Below are 15009 nucleotides of genomic sequence, written 5' to 3' on the forward strand. Positions count from 1 at the left end.
CGATTCAATAATTTAAACTTTTTGGTGTTTTTATAGATCAAGTTTTTCAAAGCTATGTATATTAGGTTAAGATTTATAATAAATACAAAAAAATCTTACAGCTAATGAACATATAAATGTAATGGGATTAGAATTCCACCCGTCTATATTACAATTAAAACTTGGTTCATCATCAATGTAGAAACTGAAAGAAAAATTTACATTGTTATTTTAAAAATAAAAATGTTTTAAAAATAGAACTTTTTAATTGAAACATTAATCTTAAAAAATATTTACCATGAGGAGAAAATTTTTTCTGTGATTTCATTTGATGCAACCGTATGATCGAATATAGTGGCTCTATTTATAATACAGGGGTGTGTTGTGTTGAAGAAATCAAAAACTTCTTTACTTGCAATCCCAGTTGCTGTAGCAATATTTTGAACTTCAGTACTATTGATGGAATTTACATAGTTCAATAGTTGACTTGGCTCATTACTTTTACTCAAGCAACCATGCTTTATTAGAGTTGATGCAATAGAAGATATTCTTTTTTGATTCATAACCATTTCAAACTTGTATGTACTTTATTTATGTTGTATATTATATTATTGTCTAAAGCAGCATCTCAACAAATGCTGTATTGCATGGAGATCTTGATAATGCAAAAACTAGAATAAAATTATACTTTCTTAAATTGAAAATCTATATTTAAAAAATCTAAAGTTATTTAACAAAAAATGCAAAAAAACTTTTTTGGCATAATTAGTTTAATATAAACAGTTTATAGGTTATAGAAAAATAGAAATTTAAGGTTATAGGTTATAGGAATTTTTTTAAATTATTTATGAATAATTTATTTTTTAAAGTATTTGCTATGAAAATATAAGATAAAAAACAACAAAAAAGATCGTATTCTGTATACACTTTGGGCTTCTCTAATGCAATAATTGGTTAAATTTCTCAAAATTAATAACGCAAATATTTATTTTATCAGCAGATTACTGATCAAATTTTACTTGATAAAAAACAATTATTTTTTGACAACTCGAGATCTTGAATATAATCTCTGTTTATATGACAGATTTGCATAGTGCTCGCAGCGGCTGGTGAACTTTAACACAAACAAAATTCAGTCATTAATCACCAAATGGTTTAAATATTAATGAATGGTAACACTTTGCTTTTCTGTCTTTTTGTTTATTCTAATCATCTTTTGCTAATTCTTAAAGAAATTTTCTTAAAGAAATTAAAGAAATAATTCTTTGAAAAGTTTGCATCAGCTAAAATTTTTTTGACCATTTTTTTTACTCTTGAAATATTTTATATTTACTATTTTACGATTTCACAATTTTTGGGATTTTTTTTCTGAGTTTTTTTGTTTTATTCTGTTTCAAAATTTGATTTGATTTAGTTAAGCGCTATAAAATTACTAATTGAATTTGCGATAAAATTTTGCATAACAAATACCAAAATAAATATTTCTGTGAAAACTTTAAATTATTTAAATTTATTTTAAATTATTTATTAAATAAAGTTTGTGTTTTTGCTTCATTTTATTTTTTTAATTTTTTGTTCCTTATTTTAATAAAAAAATAAATCTTATTGCCTTCAAATGTTTTAAATAAAATAAATTCAAAAAATACACTAATTCAAAAATTTACTTTTTAATTTATTGCACTTTATTAGAAGCCTTTTAAAGCATCATCAATAGTACTGTTTTTGTTATTGTTGCAAAATTATTATGTACAAAAAAATGTAAACTACACATAACTGCCTTGAGCAACTATTGTATTACATAAATTTTTAATTAAATATAGGAAATTTCAACTAAATGCATCATACTTTTGATTGCGCAAATGCAAATAAAAAGTTCTCGTTGTTAAATTGAATAAAGACAAAAAGTTAGCAAATTTTTGAAAAATAATATTGATGGCATGTTAACAGGAACATACATGGTTGTCAAATCTATCAGTGGATAGGCCGGTTCTGCAGCTAGAAATATGTCTGTTTATGCGTAGTCTTAAATTATTAGTTTTACCAGTATATGTGGCTTGTTTATTACATAAGAAACATTTAATGTAATAAATTACATTTTTTACTGTTGCAAGTGATATAACTTTTTACTTTCCATATAGTGCTGTTAGATCAAACTCATCTACTTCTTGCAGATAGAGTTTGCAAATTTTGCATCGAACATCTTTGCATTTTAATACTCCAATTTTTTGTTAGGTTACTTAAAAGGTTATTTAAAAGCCTGGATGAATATTATAAAAAATATTTTTAACTATTTAATTAGAAGAAACTTTAAGCAAAAGGTTTGCTTCAGTAACATAAGGTTGACATTTAGGATTTCTATAACACATGGTGCTGTTCCTTGCAATTTTGCATAAAATATTTTATAAAATGCTTTTACTTTACCATAATACCCTTAAAGATTAATTACCTCAATAGCATTATGAAATGCTATTAGGGTAATTACAATCTTTCAGCCACAACTTTAGTTCGAGCGTAATTTTTTTGATAATGTAATTAGATGTGAAAACAGTTAATCTTTTTACTAATTTATAAGAATGTGAAATGGATGAAGACTGTTATATATTAAGTAGTCATGAGTGTTTGTTTCTATATAATAAATATCTATATTATAAATTTTAAGTATTATAAATTATAAGTATTATAAATTTTTTTTCATGCCCTGGCTATCAACCCCTGCTAAATCTTATAATTTTGCTGGGGCTGGGACCAGAACTGGGTTTGTAAAAAGTCTCATTTTCAGCTGGGGACAGGGCCCCGGTCACTTACTATTCTAGACAAGGTCTAAAAACACATTGTAAACTTAGTTGAACCTAGTTGAACCTAGTTGAACTTCATCTGCCAAGCTTGCAAAAAAAAAGAAGCTACAAATCTCTTATTTGTCCATGGAAGTGAAGACAAGGACAAATTAGAGATTTGTAGATAGAGAATGGAATCAGGAGTAAGAAAATGGCAAGAATGGTAAAGAGAAGCAACCCTAGCAGATGCCAAATTAGCAATCAATTGCATATATGGCTTCCATAAAAGGTCAGTAGTGAATAATAATAAAAGAAGACGTAAAAAAGAGGATTCAGTGAGAGGGTTGCCATTCATAAATATAGGAATGTCGACAGTATTTCAATTTTGCAAGTTTCAAGTTTGCAGTAAATAACTGAGTTTTGTTGGAGTTAAAATTCACAAGCCAGTGCAAGTCCCAATCTGTTAGAGAAGTGAGATCAGATGGTACCTCATAAGTTACTGGAAATAAAAAAGAAAGTTGGCCTTTGAGGATGACTTTAATAAAGCAGTTTGAAAGAAAAGATATAATAATCTCAAAAACTTACCCAGATACACCATATGAAGCAAGCTTATGGAGAAAACCAGTATGCTAAACTTTTTCAAAAACTCTAGATATCTCAGGAGAAATAGCATTAGCATCTCTACCTCCATCTAATGCATGATAAAATCTTTCAGTCACAACAGTAAGCAAGTCAGCCGTAGAGCAAGAAGATTTAAAACCATACTGATTGTCTGACAGTAAGTTATTTGAATTAAGATGGGATATTAGAATTTTATTAATCAAAGTCTGAAAGACCTTGCTATTAACAGAAAGAAGACTAATCAAACGATAATTGGAGGGGTCAGAATATTCTATGGAGTTTATGACAATTGAAATTACAGATGCCATTTTTAATCAGACATGAAAACAAGACTCAGTGAAGCACTTACTAAATACTTTAGAGAGAATTAGAGAGTTTTAGAGATGATTTTTTAAAATTATAACAGGAATTTTGTTGGCATTTAGCCAACTAATTTGTCAAGATTATGATTAACATAATTATTAATTTAATTAACATAATTATAAATTTTTATTGATTGGTTATATATAGTTAATATAGGAAACTGGTATCATTAGTAAATTATATACTGCAGAAATCAATAAATCAAGTTATTTATATAAATGAAAAACAAAATCTCTGAAAAACCCTTCAAGTCAGAATCTTTTAAATGGCTAGATACAAATTCTTTTCGGTGTAAGAAATGTTTTTGGGCACTCTTTTAATAGTAAAATAATTTATTGAATAAAAAATTAAATTAACTGTTTCATTATAATAATGCTATAATTAACTTAATTTATTTGTAAAAAATATTTATACATACTATTAAAATATTTGATATACAACAGTTTATGCATTTTCATATTATTTACTTTTTTTTTTAAGTGAAACTACCTTTTGACATAGTGTTTAACATGAAAATTAGCAACATTAGCTAGCACAACCATCAATTCTTTTTCTTGTTCTTTCATTAAAAAAAACTTCACTTTTTCTTGCCCTTTTCATTTTTTGATTATTTATAGTACAATGATTTTTAAGTAATTGCACTAATGTATATTTTATATATTACCACTTTTTGAATACTCTTTTTGCTTTATTTTTGACAAATTTTTGATAGATTATGTATCACGTTCTCCACGTGCTCCTTTACATAAACAAACGGCTAAGTACCTCTGTAACATGGTTTTTAGCCGCTACAGTTGGCTCAAAAGCTTAAGTCCGAACATTGATCCAACTGTGGCAATGCGGACTCCACAGGAAATGCGGAAGATAGATTTCAATTTTACAACATTTTATCAACTTGCTGTCTTTAATTATTTTTTTGTTTGTTTATGACTTTGTCCGCGCAAAACAAACATTACTTTAACGTAAATAAAAGAAATTATGAAATGTAATTAAAGCATGTATGTAATAAAGTTCAGTATGGCTTTCAATAACTTCTAAAAAAATTAACGTATAAAGTTCAGTAAGATCCATGCTTTTTGCTAAAAATAAAGCGGACTTAACTGATGTGCGGACTTAACCGACTTAAGAGCTTACTGTACCTTACCTTTTAGTACATTTTGTGATAAAAAAAAAATCATTTGAAAAAGAATGGGATGTTATTTCATTAATTAACAATAATTGTTAATGTCTAGATGTTGCTAATTATTAACAACGTCTAAACATTTATTAATTATTAGTAATTGTAGATTATTTGCATTATGATTTTTTTTTTTTTTTTTATACAAGGAAAAAGTAATACAAATTTTTTTATTTGTTTTAGTATTTAAGTATTTTTTAGTATTCAAACAAAAAACAAAATAAATAAATTTTAAATACAAAATATTTTAAATAGAGGAGCATAGGCATAACATTTTGGTGATCAAGATAATGGGGCATTATTTACTTAAGTTTACATCAAACTAGCTCATTGGAAAATTAACATTTTATAAAAAATTTCAATTTTGTAATTTTTTTTTTTTTTTTTTTGTTTTAAATGTTTATAAAAAAGAAAATACAAATTAAAATTATCTTTACTTTCGCTGAGGGATAGAGAGAGAGTTCCTAACTTAAAATGGCCATAATATTAAACATAATTTTGATGAAATTTAATATCTGATGATGTATTTTGAAATAACTTATGAGCGAATGAATTTTTTTTTATGTATTAGAAGACGCAAGTTTTTGAAAAGGATAGTTAGGTATTGCAGTAATTAAGAAAAATAGGGTAGGGTTCGATTGTCTAGGACTACTCCAACTACTACTTTTATGCAAGTCATTCTCATTTAAAACAACATCTTAGAAGTAATAGTATACTCTAAACCCTTACTAATCCTCTTTGAAACGAGAAAATTTTAACTTTTTTGAAATTTTGGCTTTTTCATACTTTTAGTGTTAAAGTTTGCTTTGGTGTAAAGTGTTTAATCTGGTTGTAATTAAAATCTTTCAAAAAAAAAATTAATATAAATGCGTGTATTTGTTATTTATTTGAACATAGACAAAAATACTATCTATAGGTACGGTTTTTTTTTTTTTTCACTTTCTCTATACATGCAATACTTTTTCTTAAAAGACGTAATATATCTAAAATTCCCCGCACTTCAATTCATTTGGGACTCTCTCCCCCGTCGTCATGTTTTTTTGACTCTTACAACCTGCAAATTTTCAGTCTTCTGTCATTTGTTTCCCTGCTCTTTAAGTCTATACTTTGTTTTCTAGTCACTCCCAACTTTATAGTGGTTTCTTGCAGCCTAGTTGGAAGTGAATTAGATTTATTTTTTTGTTTTTTTTTAAAAAAAAAAAAAAATACTTTGTCGCTTTTTTTAAAGGCGAAAGAATTATGGTCAAATATATTAATAATACGATAAATACGGTCAAATAAATTAAGTATGCTAAGGTTATCTACAATAAAATGATTTTACATGATTTTTAAATACTATTATTTTTTGGGTTGTTAAATGTAAAATAGATTCAAATAAACATGATTCTAAAGAAATATCCAATTTTTTTTAGAACTTATAATTTTAACATCATGAAACTGATTTCTTAAATGCGCTGATTTTTACTTAAACGAAACTAAAGATTTTATAAAAACTGATGAGAGTATTAATATTTATTCGAATGAAATTCATATAATATAACAAGTTTAAGAAAGAAATATGAAAATATCCCTTAAATATTACACATTTTTGCTTTTAAGTTGGCCGATTTTCACTTTAATTTGGCATTCTTTTATTTTAACTTGGCAATTTTCACTTAACAAATTAAAGCGAAAACTGGCAAATTAAAATGAAAAAATGCCAAATTAAGGTGAAAATTGGCCAACTTAAACGCAATAAGGTGTAGTCGCAAAACTGCTGTCTGATTCCATTGAAAATGACCCTAAACTACAATTACCGTGTGGTGGAGTTGGGTGGTGGTGGAATTCTTTTTTTTTTTCATAAAAGTTAATCTTTTGTATAAATTTCGAGGCGACGTGCAATAATAAAAGAAATAACTTGAGAAATAAAAACAAAAGCTACCTTACTGCCACATACATTAAAAATTGGAAAAATTATATATTAAGTCAATCAAATAATATTACAATTGAGTTGAATAGTTTTTTTACAACCATTAGAATAAAATTATACTAATAATATCCCATACATAAACGATAAATATGTAAATGATGTACAAATTCTAAATAATTTAAACATACACTTTACTGAGTTGACTTAAAATGAACTTAAAAATGTCTTTAAACCATTAAAACGAAATAAGGCAATAAGATCAGACGGTATTAATAGACACTTTATAATAGACACTTACGTTGTTATGATAAACATTCTTTATAAAATATTTAATGCATCCATTAATCAAGGATTATTTCCAGATTATCTGAAAATAGTGAAGATAACTCCTATCTTTAAGACTAATGATCATACTTATATAAATAATAAGATTTTAACAATCATGCTAATCATCAAAAAACCCGCTTTTAAGCTGTTGCTATAAGTCACTGGTGCTATTGGCCACATAATTTCCTTGGGACATTATTTGCAATTTGTATAATTTTTTAAGACATTATTGTTTGAAACACATATAGATCAATTTTGGTATTATATCCGCACGAAGAAACTTGCGTGAGAACGCGCGTACAATCCGTCGCTTTAAACGTAAAAATCAGATAACTGAAATAAAACAACAGTCAACTGAAATAAAACAACAGTCAACTGAAATAAAACAACAGTCAACTGAAATAAAACAACAGTCAACTGAAATAAAACAACAGTCTAAGTCGTTTAATTAAGTGATACTATTAGTTTTCGTTTTTAGTTTTTATGTTATTTGTGTATATTACTTAGTATCTAGATCACATAAATAAATAAAAATTTTAAAACTATTTAAAAAAAGATTATAACTATTCTTTAAATTTCATTTGAACAAATAGTAGTATTCGCTACTTGTTTAATGTAAACACTCAGATTGCGGCCGTGGTGCAGTGGTTCGAGCACTTGTTTTAGAAGCAAGAGACTCAGGGTTAGAAGGGAGCTCTATATATATTTCGCGCCATCGGTAATTAAGGAGGCGTGAACCGTCAAGTTAAACGCTTTTCTACGGTGCTCTGTGTCAAGACCTCAAGTTCTCTTTGGGGCACATAAAAAAAAATTAAGAAAAAAAAAATACTATTCGCCGGTGCTTAGAGCATTGTCTACAGCACTTCTTTTTAAACATTCTACGAAGTCTCAGGATGTAAATTTCCCTTACGTGAAATAATTCTAAAAATCAATTGCATTATTTCCTTGGATTTTTAAAGATCTTAAAAAATCTTCAAATATTAAGCAAAAGCTGTGGGTAAAAAAATCTAAAAAAGAAATAAATTTAAACATTATCTAAATTTCCAAACCTACGAAACTTTATACGAAATACATTGCGAAAATTGAAAAAAAACTTCTGATTTGCTCTATAAACACAAACATTCAAAGCGCGTTTAGCAAATAATAAAAGAAATAACCTGAGAAGTAAGAACAAAAGCTACCTTACTGCCACATACATTAAAAATTGGAAAAATTATATATTAATTCAATCAAATAATATTACAATTGAATTGAATAGTTTTTTTTACAACCATTAAAATAAAATTATACTAATAATATCCCATACATACACTATAAATATGTAAATGATGTACGAATTCTAAATAATTTAAACATAAACTTTACTGAGTTGACTTAAAATGAACTTAAAAATGTCTTTAAACCATTAAAACGAAATAAGGCAATAAGATCAGACGGTATTAATAGACACATAATAGACACTTACGATGTTATGAAAAACATTCTCAATAAAATATTTAGTGCATCTATTAATAAAGGATTATTTCCAGATCATCTGAAAATAGCGAAGATAACTCCTATCTTTACGACTAATGATCATACTAATATAAATAACTGTTGGTTATTTTCAATTCTTCCATTTTTCTCAAAAATTTAATGATAATATTGATTATCCGGGTCAACACATATCGTATGGACAATAAACTGCTAAATGAAAATCAATTTCGGTTCAAACAAACATTTTCAACAGAACATTCCATTCTCTTACTTACACGTAACATCTCTAAATCTTTTAGAAGCTCTTAATTTACATGAGTAGTGTTTATAGAGCTGTCCAAGGTTTTTTATATAGTCAATTATGATATCTTTTTTAAAAAACTCGTCTCTTATGGTATAAAAAATAACCCCTTAAGTTGGTCCAAAAGCTATTTAACTAATCCCAAACAGAATATTTACAAAGAAAATTCCGTCTCTCAAATATTTTTGAATATAACAAGTGATGTGCAGCAAGGATCGATTTTTAGACTACATTTTTTTAAATATACATCTTAACAAAAGTGAAAGTGAAAGTGATCTTAACAAAATTTCAAACTTAACAATTATAATTTTTGCAGATGACAAAAACTTGTTCATAATTCATAAAAATATAAACGTATTTTTCAATAACATGACAAACGATTTTCAAAAAGTCTAATTCTTTAAGTACTGATAAAACTAAATGGACATTTATCTACCCACGCTTAAAAAAACGAAGACTGTCAACTCTGATGCCTGATCTTTTTATCAACAATGTAATCATTAAGAGGAGAAAAAAAAATTTCTGGAGTAAATATCTATATAAGTTATATCTAAATAATCTTAAAGAGTTCACCTAGATAGAGTTTTATAAAATGTTGCTAAATCTATCGGTATTATATAAAAAGCTGGAAACATTTTGAACAAACAACATTTAGCACAATTATCCTATTCCATTATCGACTGCCACATCAACTACTAAAATACCGTAAGGGGGAGCACTATCAAACCAAGCTTGAATCTCTTTATCATAATCAGAAAAACGCATCTTGCGCAATGAATTTTAAAAAACCGTTTTACGCACTTTAAGGTGGACGTATACAGGTCTATAACCAAAAAACTTAAAATTTTAAAGTTTTTTTGCTTCTTAAAAGTTTACTTAGACATCAAGTAAAAAGTTTTATAAACTTCTTCAAAAATGTATAAATAACAACTTTAAATAAGCACTATTGTTTCTAGATTTTTTTTTTTTTTTTTTTTTTTTTAGGTGCCCGAAGAAGACCTAACGGTCTTGTTAGAGAGCACCACGGATGTGCATTTATCTAGGAAGCCCTCGCCTCCTTCCTCACCGTGACACGAAGATATGTCCAGAGCTCGTTTCGAACCTAAATCTCCTGCTTATAAAGCAAGCGCTCTAACCACTACGCCACAGCCGCACTAGATTTCACAGCAACACGGCCGTACTAGATTCCATAGCAGCACGTTGTTTACAAAGGTTGCTAGGGAATTTTCTGTAACTTTTTTCAAATTTTTTTTTGAAAAATGAAGTAGTAAAAGTAGTAAAATTTCTTAAAGAAGTCACTAACCTTTCACTATTTACCAATTAAAAACGTTTATATCATTTTATGTTTTATGTTTGAATGTAAAGAAAATCTCCTTTTGCATTTCAAAATATTTGAATAATAATATCTAAAGATAAATATGATTCACGCACTGATAACTATCTTAATGCCTCTTTTTGTCGAAACAAATATGATCAACTTTCTATTTATTTGACTTATAGTTTGTTCAATCAAATGTTAAATGAAATTATTTTTTCACTGGAAAACATCTTTATTTATTTCTAACAGTTATTGTTATTAATATCTTTAAATTTATTTTAAACTTGTCAAAGTATTTAACTGTAGTGTATATCACTACAAAAAAGTTTAAAACTATATTATTTATTTATTACTAAAAGCTAAAATTTGTACAGAGCTTTGTGATATATCATAATCTTCTAGAAGTCCTTCTACTAATTTAAAAGATAAGTATATTTTAAGTCATTGTAAAAAAAAAAAGTTATAACATTATAAGGTGCTTCTGAGTATTTTCTCATGTAAATAGACGGGTTTAAGCGTATTAAGCTGGGAAAAAAAATTTAAAAAAAAAAATTTTTGAAATAAAAATTTTAATTAACTCGTTTTTCGAAAGCAACTAAATAAGTTATTTTGAACGGCAGACACAATGTAAAGGTGAGCAAAAGCTTTGATAGACATAAAAAAAAGAAAGACTATTTAGATAAAACTATTGAAAAAAAATAAAAAATTAAAAGATTATTTAGATTTTCTAAATATACTCCTATAATTATTTCTATTATATAAATATACTTCTATTCTTTTTTGATCTTAATTTTCTTAATATATATCAAATTGTTGCTTTCGGCCTTCGTTCTTTAGCATCTCTAAACATACAAATTAACTCTTCACTATCTATATTGTGAAGTCTTACATTAGCTGTCACTTCCTTGAGTGTCGCGGTTATAGAAGGGGAGAAACATTTCTTATATTGTCAAACAACTGCACTAAAACAAACAGAAGTCATTTCAATAAACTGATCATCGATGGAACATAAAGTTGGTTTTAAAGTATACCGTAACAGCTTTTTTGCAAAAATAAATCAGTTTTTCTGAAAAATAATGCAGCAAGATTAGATTTGAAACTGGTAACTTTATAAATTTGTTTCTAAAATATTTTTTATTACCTGGATACGAGTGAAATAATCAAAACTTGCTTTTTACATTTAATACATAAAACTTCGTCATCCGTTAAGAAATTTTTCGAAATAGTGCGAGCACACTCGTTTGTTTCATAGCAATTGCATTACAAAATGATAGTGGCTGCAGTGTTGTAAACTGGAGCATGTTCCAGTGATCAGATAATGTAGAAAACGCGGCAGAAAAATAGATGTATGAAAAAAAATGTGGAATAAGGTATAAAATAAAAAACATTTAATACTTAAATCTGTCAGGTATTTTAAATTTGTTAATGTACTTAACTTTAATGGATATAACTTCACGAAAATTGTAAAATTATACTATTTAAATACTATTGAAACTGTAAATTATAAAGGTCTTTGTGTAAAGATCTATATGATCTCCTTAAAGTTCTTCCATTTATCTTTTATTTATATTTTATGTATTGTAAAGGAGTGTTATGGTATAAAGAAAAAAAAAATGGTATTAATTAATTATTTTGGTAATGGTAAGAAAGTTAACTGCAACTCTGTCAGACATTGTGTTTAATATATTCGAGATGATTAAACTAGACCATTTAATATAAAAATTGAATAAATTAAAACAAAGTAATAAACTGCGCAGCAGGTATATTAATCATTGTGTGGTGAAATTTAGAGAAGTAGCATTAGGAATGTTTTTAAAAGGTTTAAACAGTAAGCAAAAGTTCTGAGAGTTTATTATACAATAGGTCAATGATAAAAGATGATAATAATATTATCTTTTATATTATATTTAAAAAAATATTACTGGGTTTAATTTTTTTTAATATAAACTTTTTAAACATATAAGAATAAAATACTCGTATACTTCATGATTAATGTCTTAATTAAACTAATAGTCTCAGTTGACAAGTCATAGAGTTTTTAGATCAGTTCTGCTCAACAGCTCAACGAGCTTAATTTTAATTAAAATTTTTATTAAAATTAAGTCCCTTAATTTACTAAAGATCCTAGCATTAATCTGTTCTAGTATAAATTAATTAAATACGTAAGTGTCAAGACACAACATTTCAATCAATTTTCATAAAAAATGTTAAAATTCCTTGTAAAAGAGAATTGTAACATTTTTTATGAAAATTGATTGAAAGCTTGTAATTAAGAAAAAATCGCCTAAACTATCAGAACAGATCATATTATTAAACTATGATGTTCATTTCACCTAAAAAATTTGTTTGTTTAAAATCTTATTCAACTTTGGCAAGCAATAGTGATTTTAAGATTTTTTTAATTTAAAAAAAAAAAAAAAGAATCTTCGGTCTGGGTTTTTTTCAATTTTATGACATTTTATGACATTTTACAACATTTTTATTTTATGCTAGGGCAAAATTTTTAATTTTTAATTTTTTTCGTCTATTCATAATTCACAGATGTCGTAGTCAGTAAAAAATCATATAAACGCTATAATATTTTAAAATCGCCTTAAATATATCGAGTACTTAAAACAAACGCAACGAGCGCCCCTGAGTTTAATATTTATTAATATTTATTATTATGCTTTCCCGGCTTAATTTATTTCTTAAAACGAAAAAAATTTATTCATAAAAATGATTGCTAAATATTTAATACTATGTATATAGTTTAACAAATTATATAAATAAATAATAATAAACTATTTAGATTATAAATTAGTTAAAAATTTATAAGAAGCTCATTATAGAATAAACATCTAAATAGAATAAATATGTACATCAATGAAGATTATTCTCGAGAGACAGCAATTATAAGGAAGAAATTGTTTATAGAGGCAAAGCAAAAAAGGGAAAAGGGAGTAAACGTCGTAATAAGGTACGATAAAATTAACTAAAAAACGCACCTACCAAGAAAGATATAATTAATTAAAAATATTTGTATTCATTTTCATAAAAGAGATATAGAAATTTAACAACAAAAATGACTGATAAAATAATTAAAACAAAAAGTTTTGAGTTTTTGATAAAAAAAATTCACTACTTTTGAATAAAAATAATGATTCCAATATAAGTCTTTTTTGAGGATATTGCAGTTGAGTCTCGTTTCAGTAATGTTGAGGAAGTATCTCGTTATATCGGCTCAATGCAACCATCATTTACGTCATTAACTTTATTAAAAGTAATCTTTCTTATAGAAACTTTGTGTCAAGATGAAGACTAATAATTCGAATCTTCAATTGACAGGGTACAAACCAATTTAACAAACCAGAGGTAGAGGAATGGGAGACGGAATATGTTTTTTATCGACAATAGACTGCAATTTAAAAAAGCAAAAAATCTTAGCCATCGTAATGCATCGTAATGCAGAATGAGTCGTTAACCTAAGAACTGATTAATAATAAGAAAAACGTACACAACGTTTTTAACTGCGATATATAGACTACCTAGTGGTAATATAAAACTGTTTGAAAAATATTTAGAATAGTATTTAGAAACTGTTAGAAATAAATAACTTTATTTAATGGTGGATTTCTATATAAACCTTTTAGACATAAAAACTGATAATAAAGTTAAACATTTTTTAAATATTCTTCATCAACATAGTGTATTACCATTAACTAACAAACCGACTCGCGTTACTCATCAAACTGAAACACTCATAGACAATATCTTTACAAACAATTTTTCAAAATTTAATACTCAAAATGGAATCATAAAAACCAATGTAAGTAATTATTTCCCAATCTTTTTTACTTCTTATTTAATGGGCAAAAAAAAAAAATCTGACAGGGTACCAAACAAAGTAACAAATATAACAAAAAGGGAAATAAATAAAAACAGTATTCAAATTTTCGCAGTCTCTTATCGCTAATAAACTGGGAACAACTTATTAACTAGAAAGACGCAAATTAAGCTTATAAACATTTCATCTGTGAGTTCAGCTATGCATATGAAAAAGCATTTCCAAAAACGAGTCAAGCTTAAAAAATTACAAAGTGCAAGGGTTTCACAAGGCCTTATTAATTCTTTAAAGAAAAAACAAAAACTCTGCAAAAAATATTTTAAAAAAAAACCTTCACAAATGAAAAAAAAAATACAAAAGTTATAAATTATAACTTTTTGAAAAACTTAAGAAACAAGCTTAAAAAATTATTATTCTAATCTTTTCAAAATAATACCGGTAATAATAAAAAAAACATGGGATGTTATAAAAAAAGTAAAAGGAAAGGAAAAGATTGACCCAGGTAATATTCTGCCAAACCATTTAAATACCGATAATAAAAACATTGTTAATAATGATCAAAAAAACATTGCTGAAAGCTTTAACAATTATTTTATAAACATCGGAATGACACAAGCTAATAAATTAACTCAAAGTAAAAAAATATTTAAGTCATATTTAAAAGAAGTGAACTTAGTAATGAATGAGTTTGACTTACCTTCTAATTAGCTTCGAAATGCATTTAAAACAATACAATCAAAAAAGAGTCCGGGCCTTGATGACATAAGCAATCCGGTTGTTAAAGAAGTTTATGTTGTTATTGAATAACCCGCTACTGAATATCTTTAATCTCTTGTTAAAAAATTGAGTTTTTCCTAAACACTTATAATTAGCACGCGTAGTTCCGACATTCAAAAGCGGAGATAACTCTACTTTATCAAACTATAGGCCTATCTCCA

At 26.4% G+C, this 15009-nt stretch overlaps 1 protein-coding gene across 2 annotated transcripts in view; it reads right to left on the minus strand.

Moving 5' to 3' along the window:
• LOC136090309 (stimulated by retinoic acid gene 6 protein-like) overlaps positions 1 to 10325 on the minus strand; it is a 113818-nt gene extending 103493 nt beyond the window's left edge. Inside the window, exons 1-3 of one of the 2 annotated variants that reach the window (XM_065816729.1) lie at positions 10231 to 10325; positions 277 to 650; positions 100 to 184 (exon numbers count right to left, since the gene is read on the minus strand). In XM_065816729.1, coding sequence (XP_065672801.1) covers positions 100 to 184; positions 277 to 548 — 357 coding nt within the window. In that variant the 5' untranslated portion in view covers positions 549 to 650; positions 10231 to 10325. Of the gene's footprint in view, positions 1 to 99; positions 185 to 276; positions 651 to 4226; positions 4507 to 10230 lie in introns of those variants that run through there. The other variant, XM_065816728.1, reaches the window with a different exon arrangement.
• Between the last annotated feature and the right edge of the window lie 4684 nt (positions 10326 to 15009).

This window comes from Hydra vulgaris, chromosome 13, assembly GCF_038396675.1.
Source record: "Hydra vulgaris chromosome 13, alternate assembly HydraT2T_AEP".
NCBI lineage: Eukaryota > Metazoa > Cnidaria > Hydrozoa > Anthoathecata > Hydridae > Hydra > Hydra vulgaris.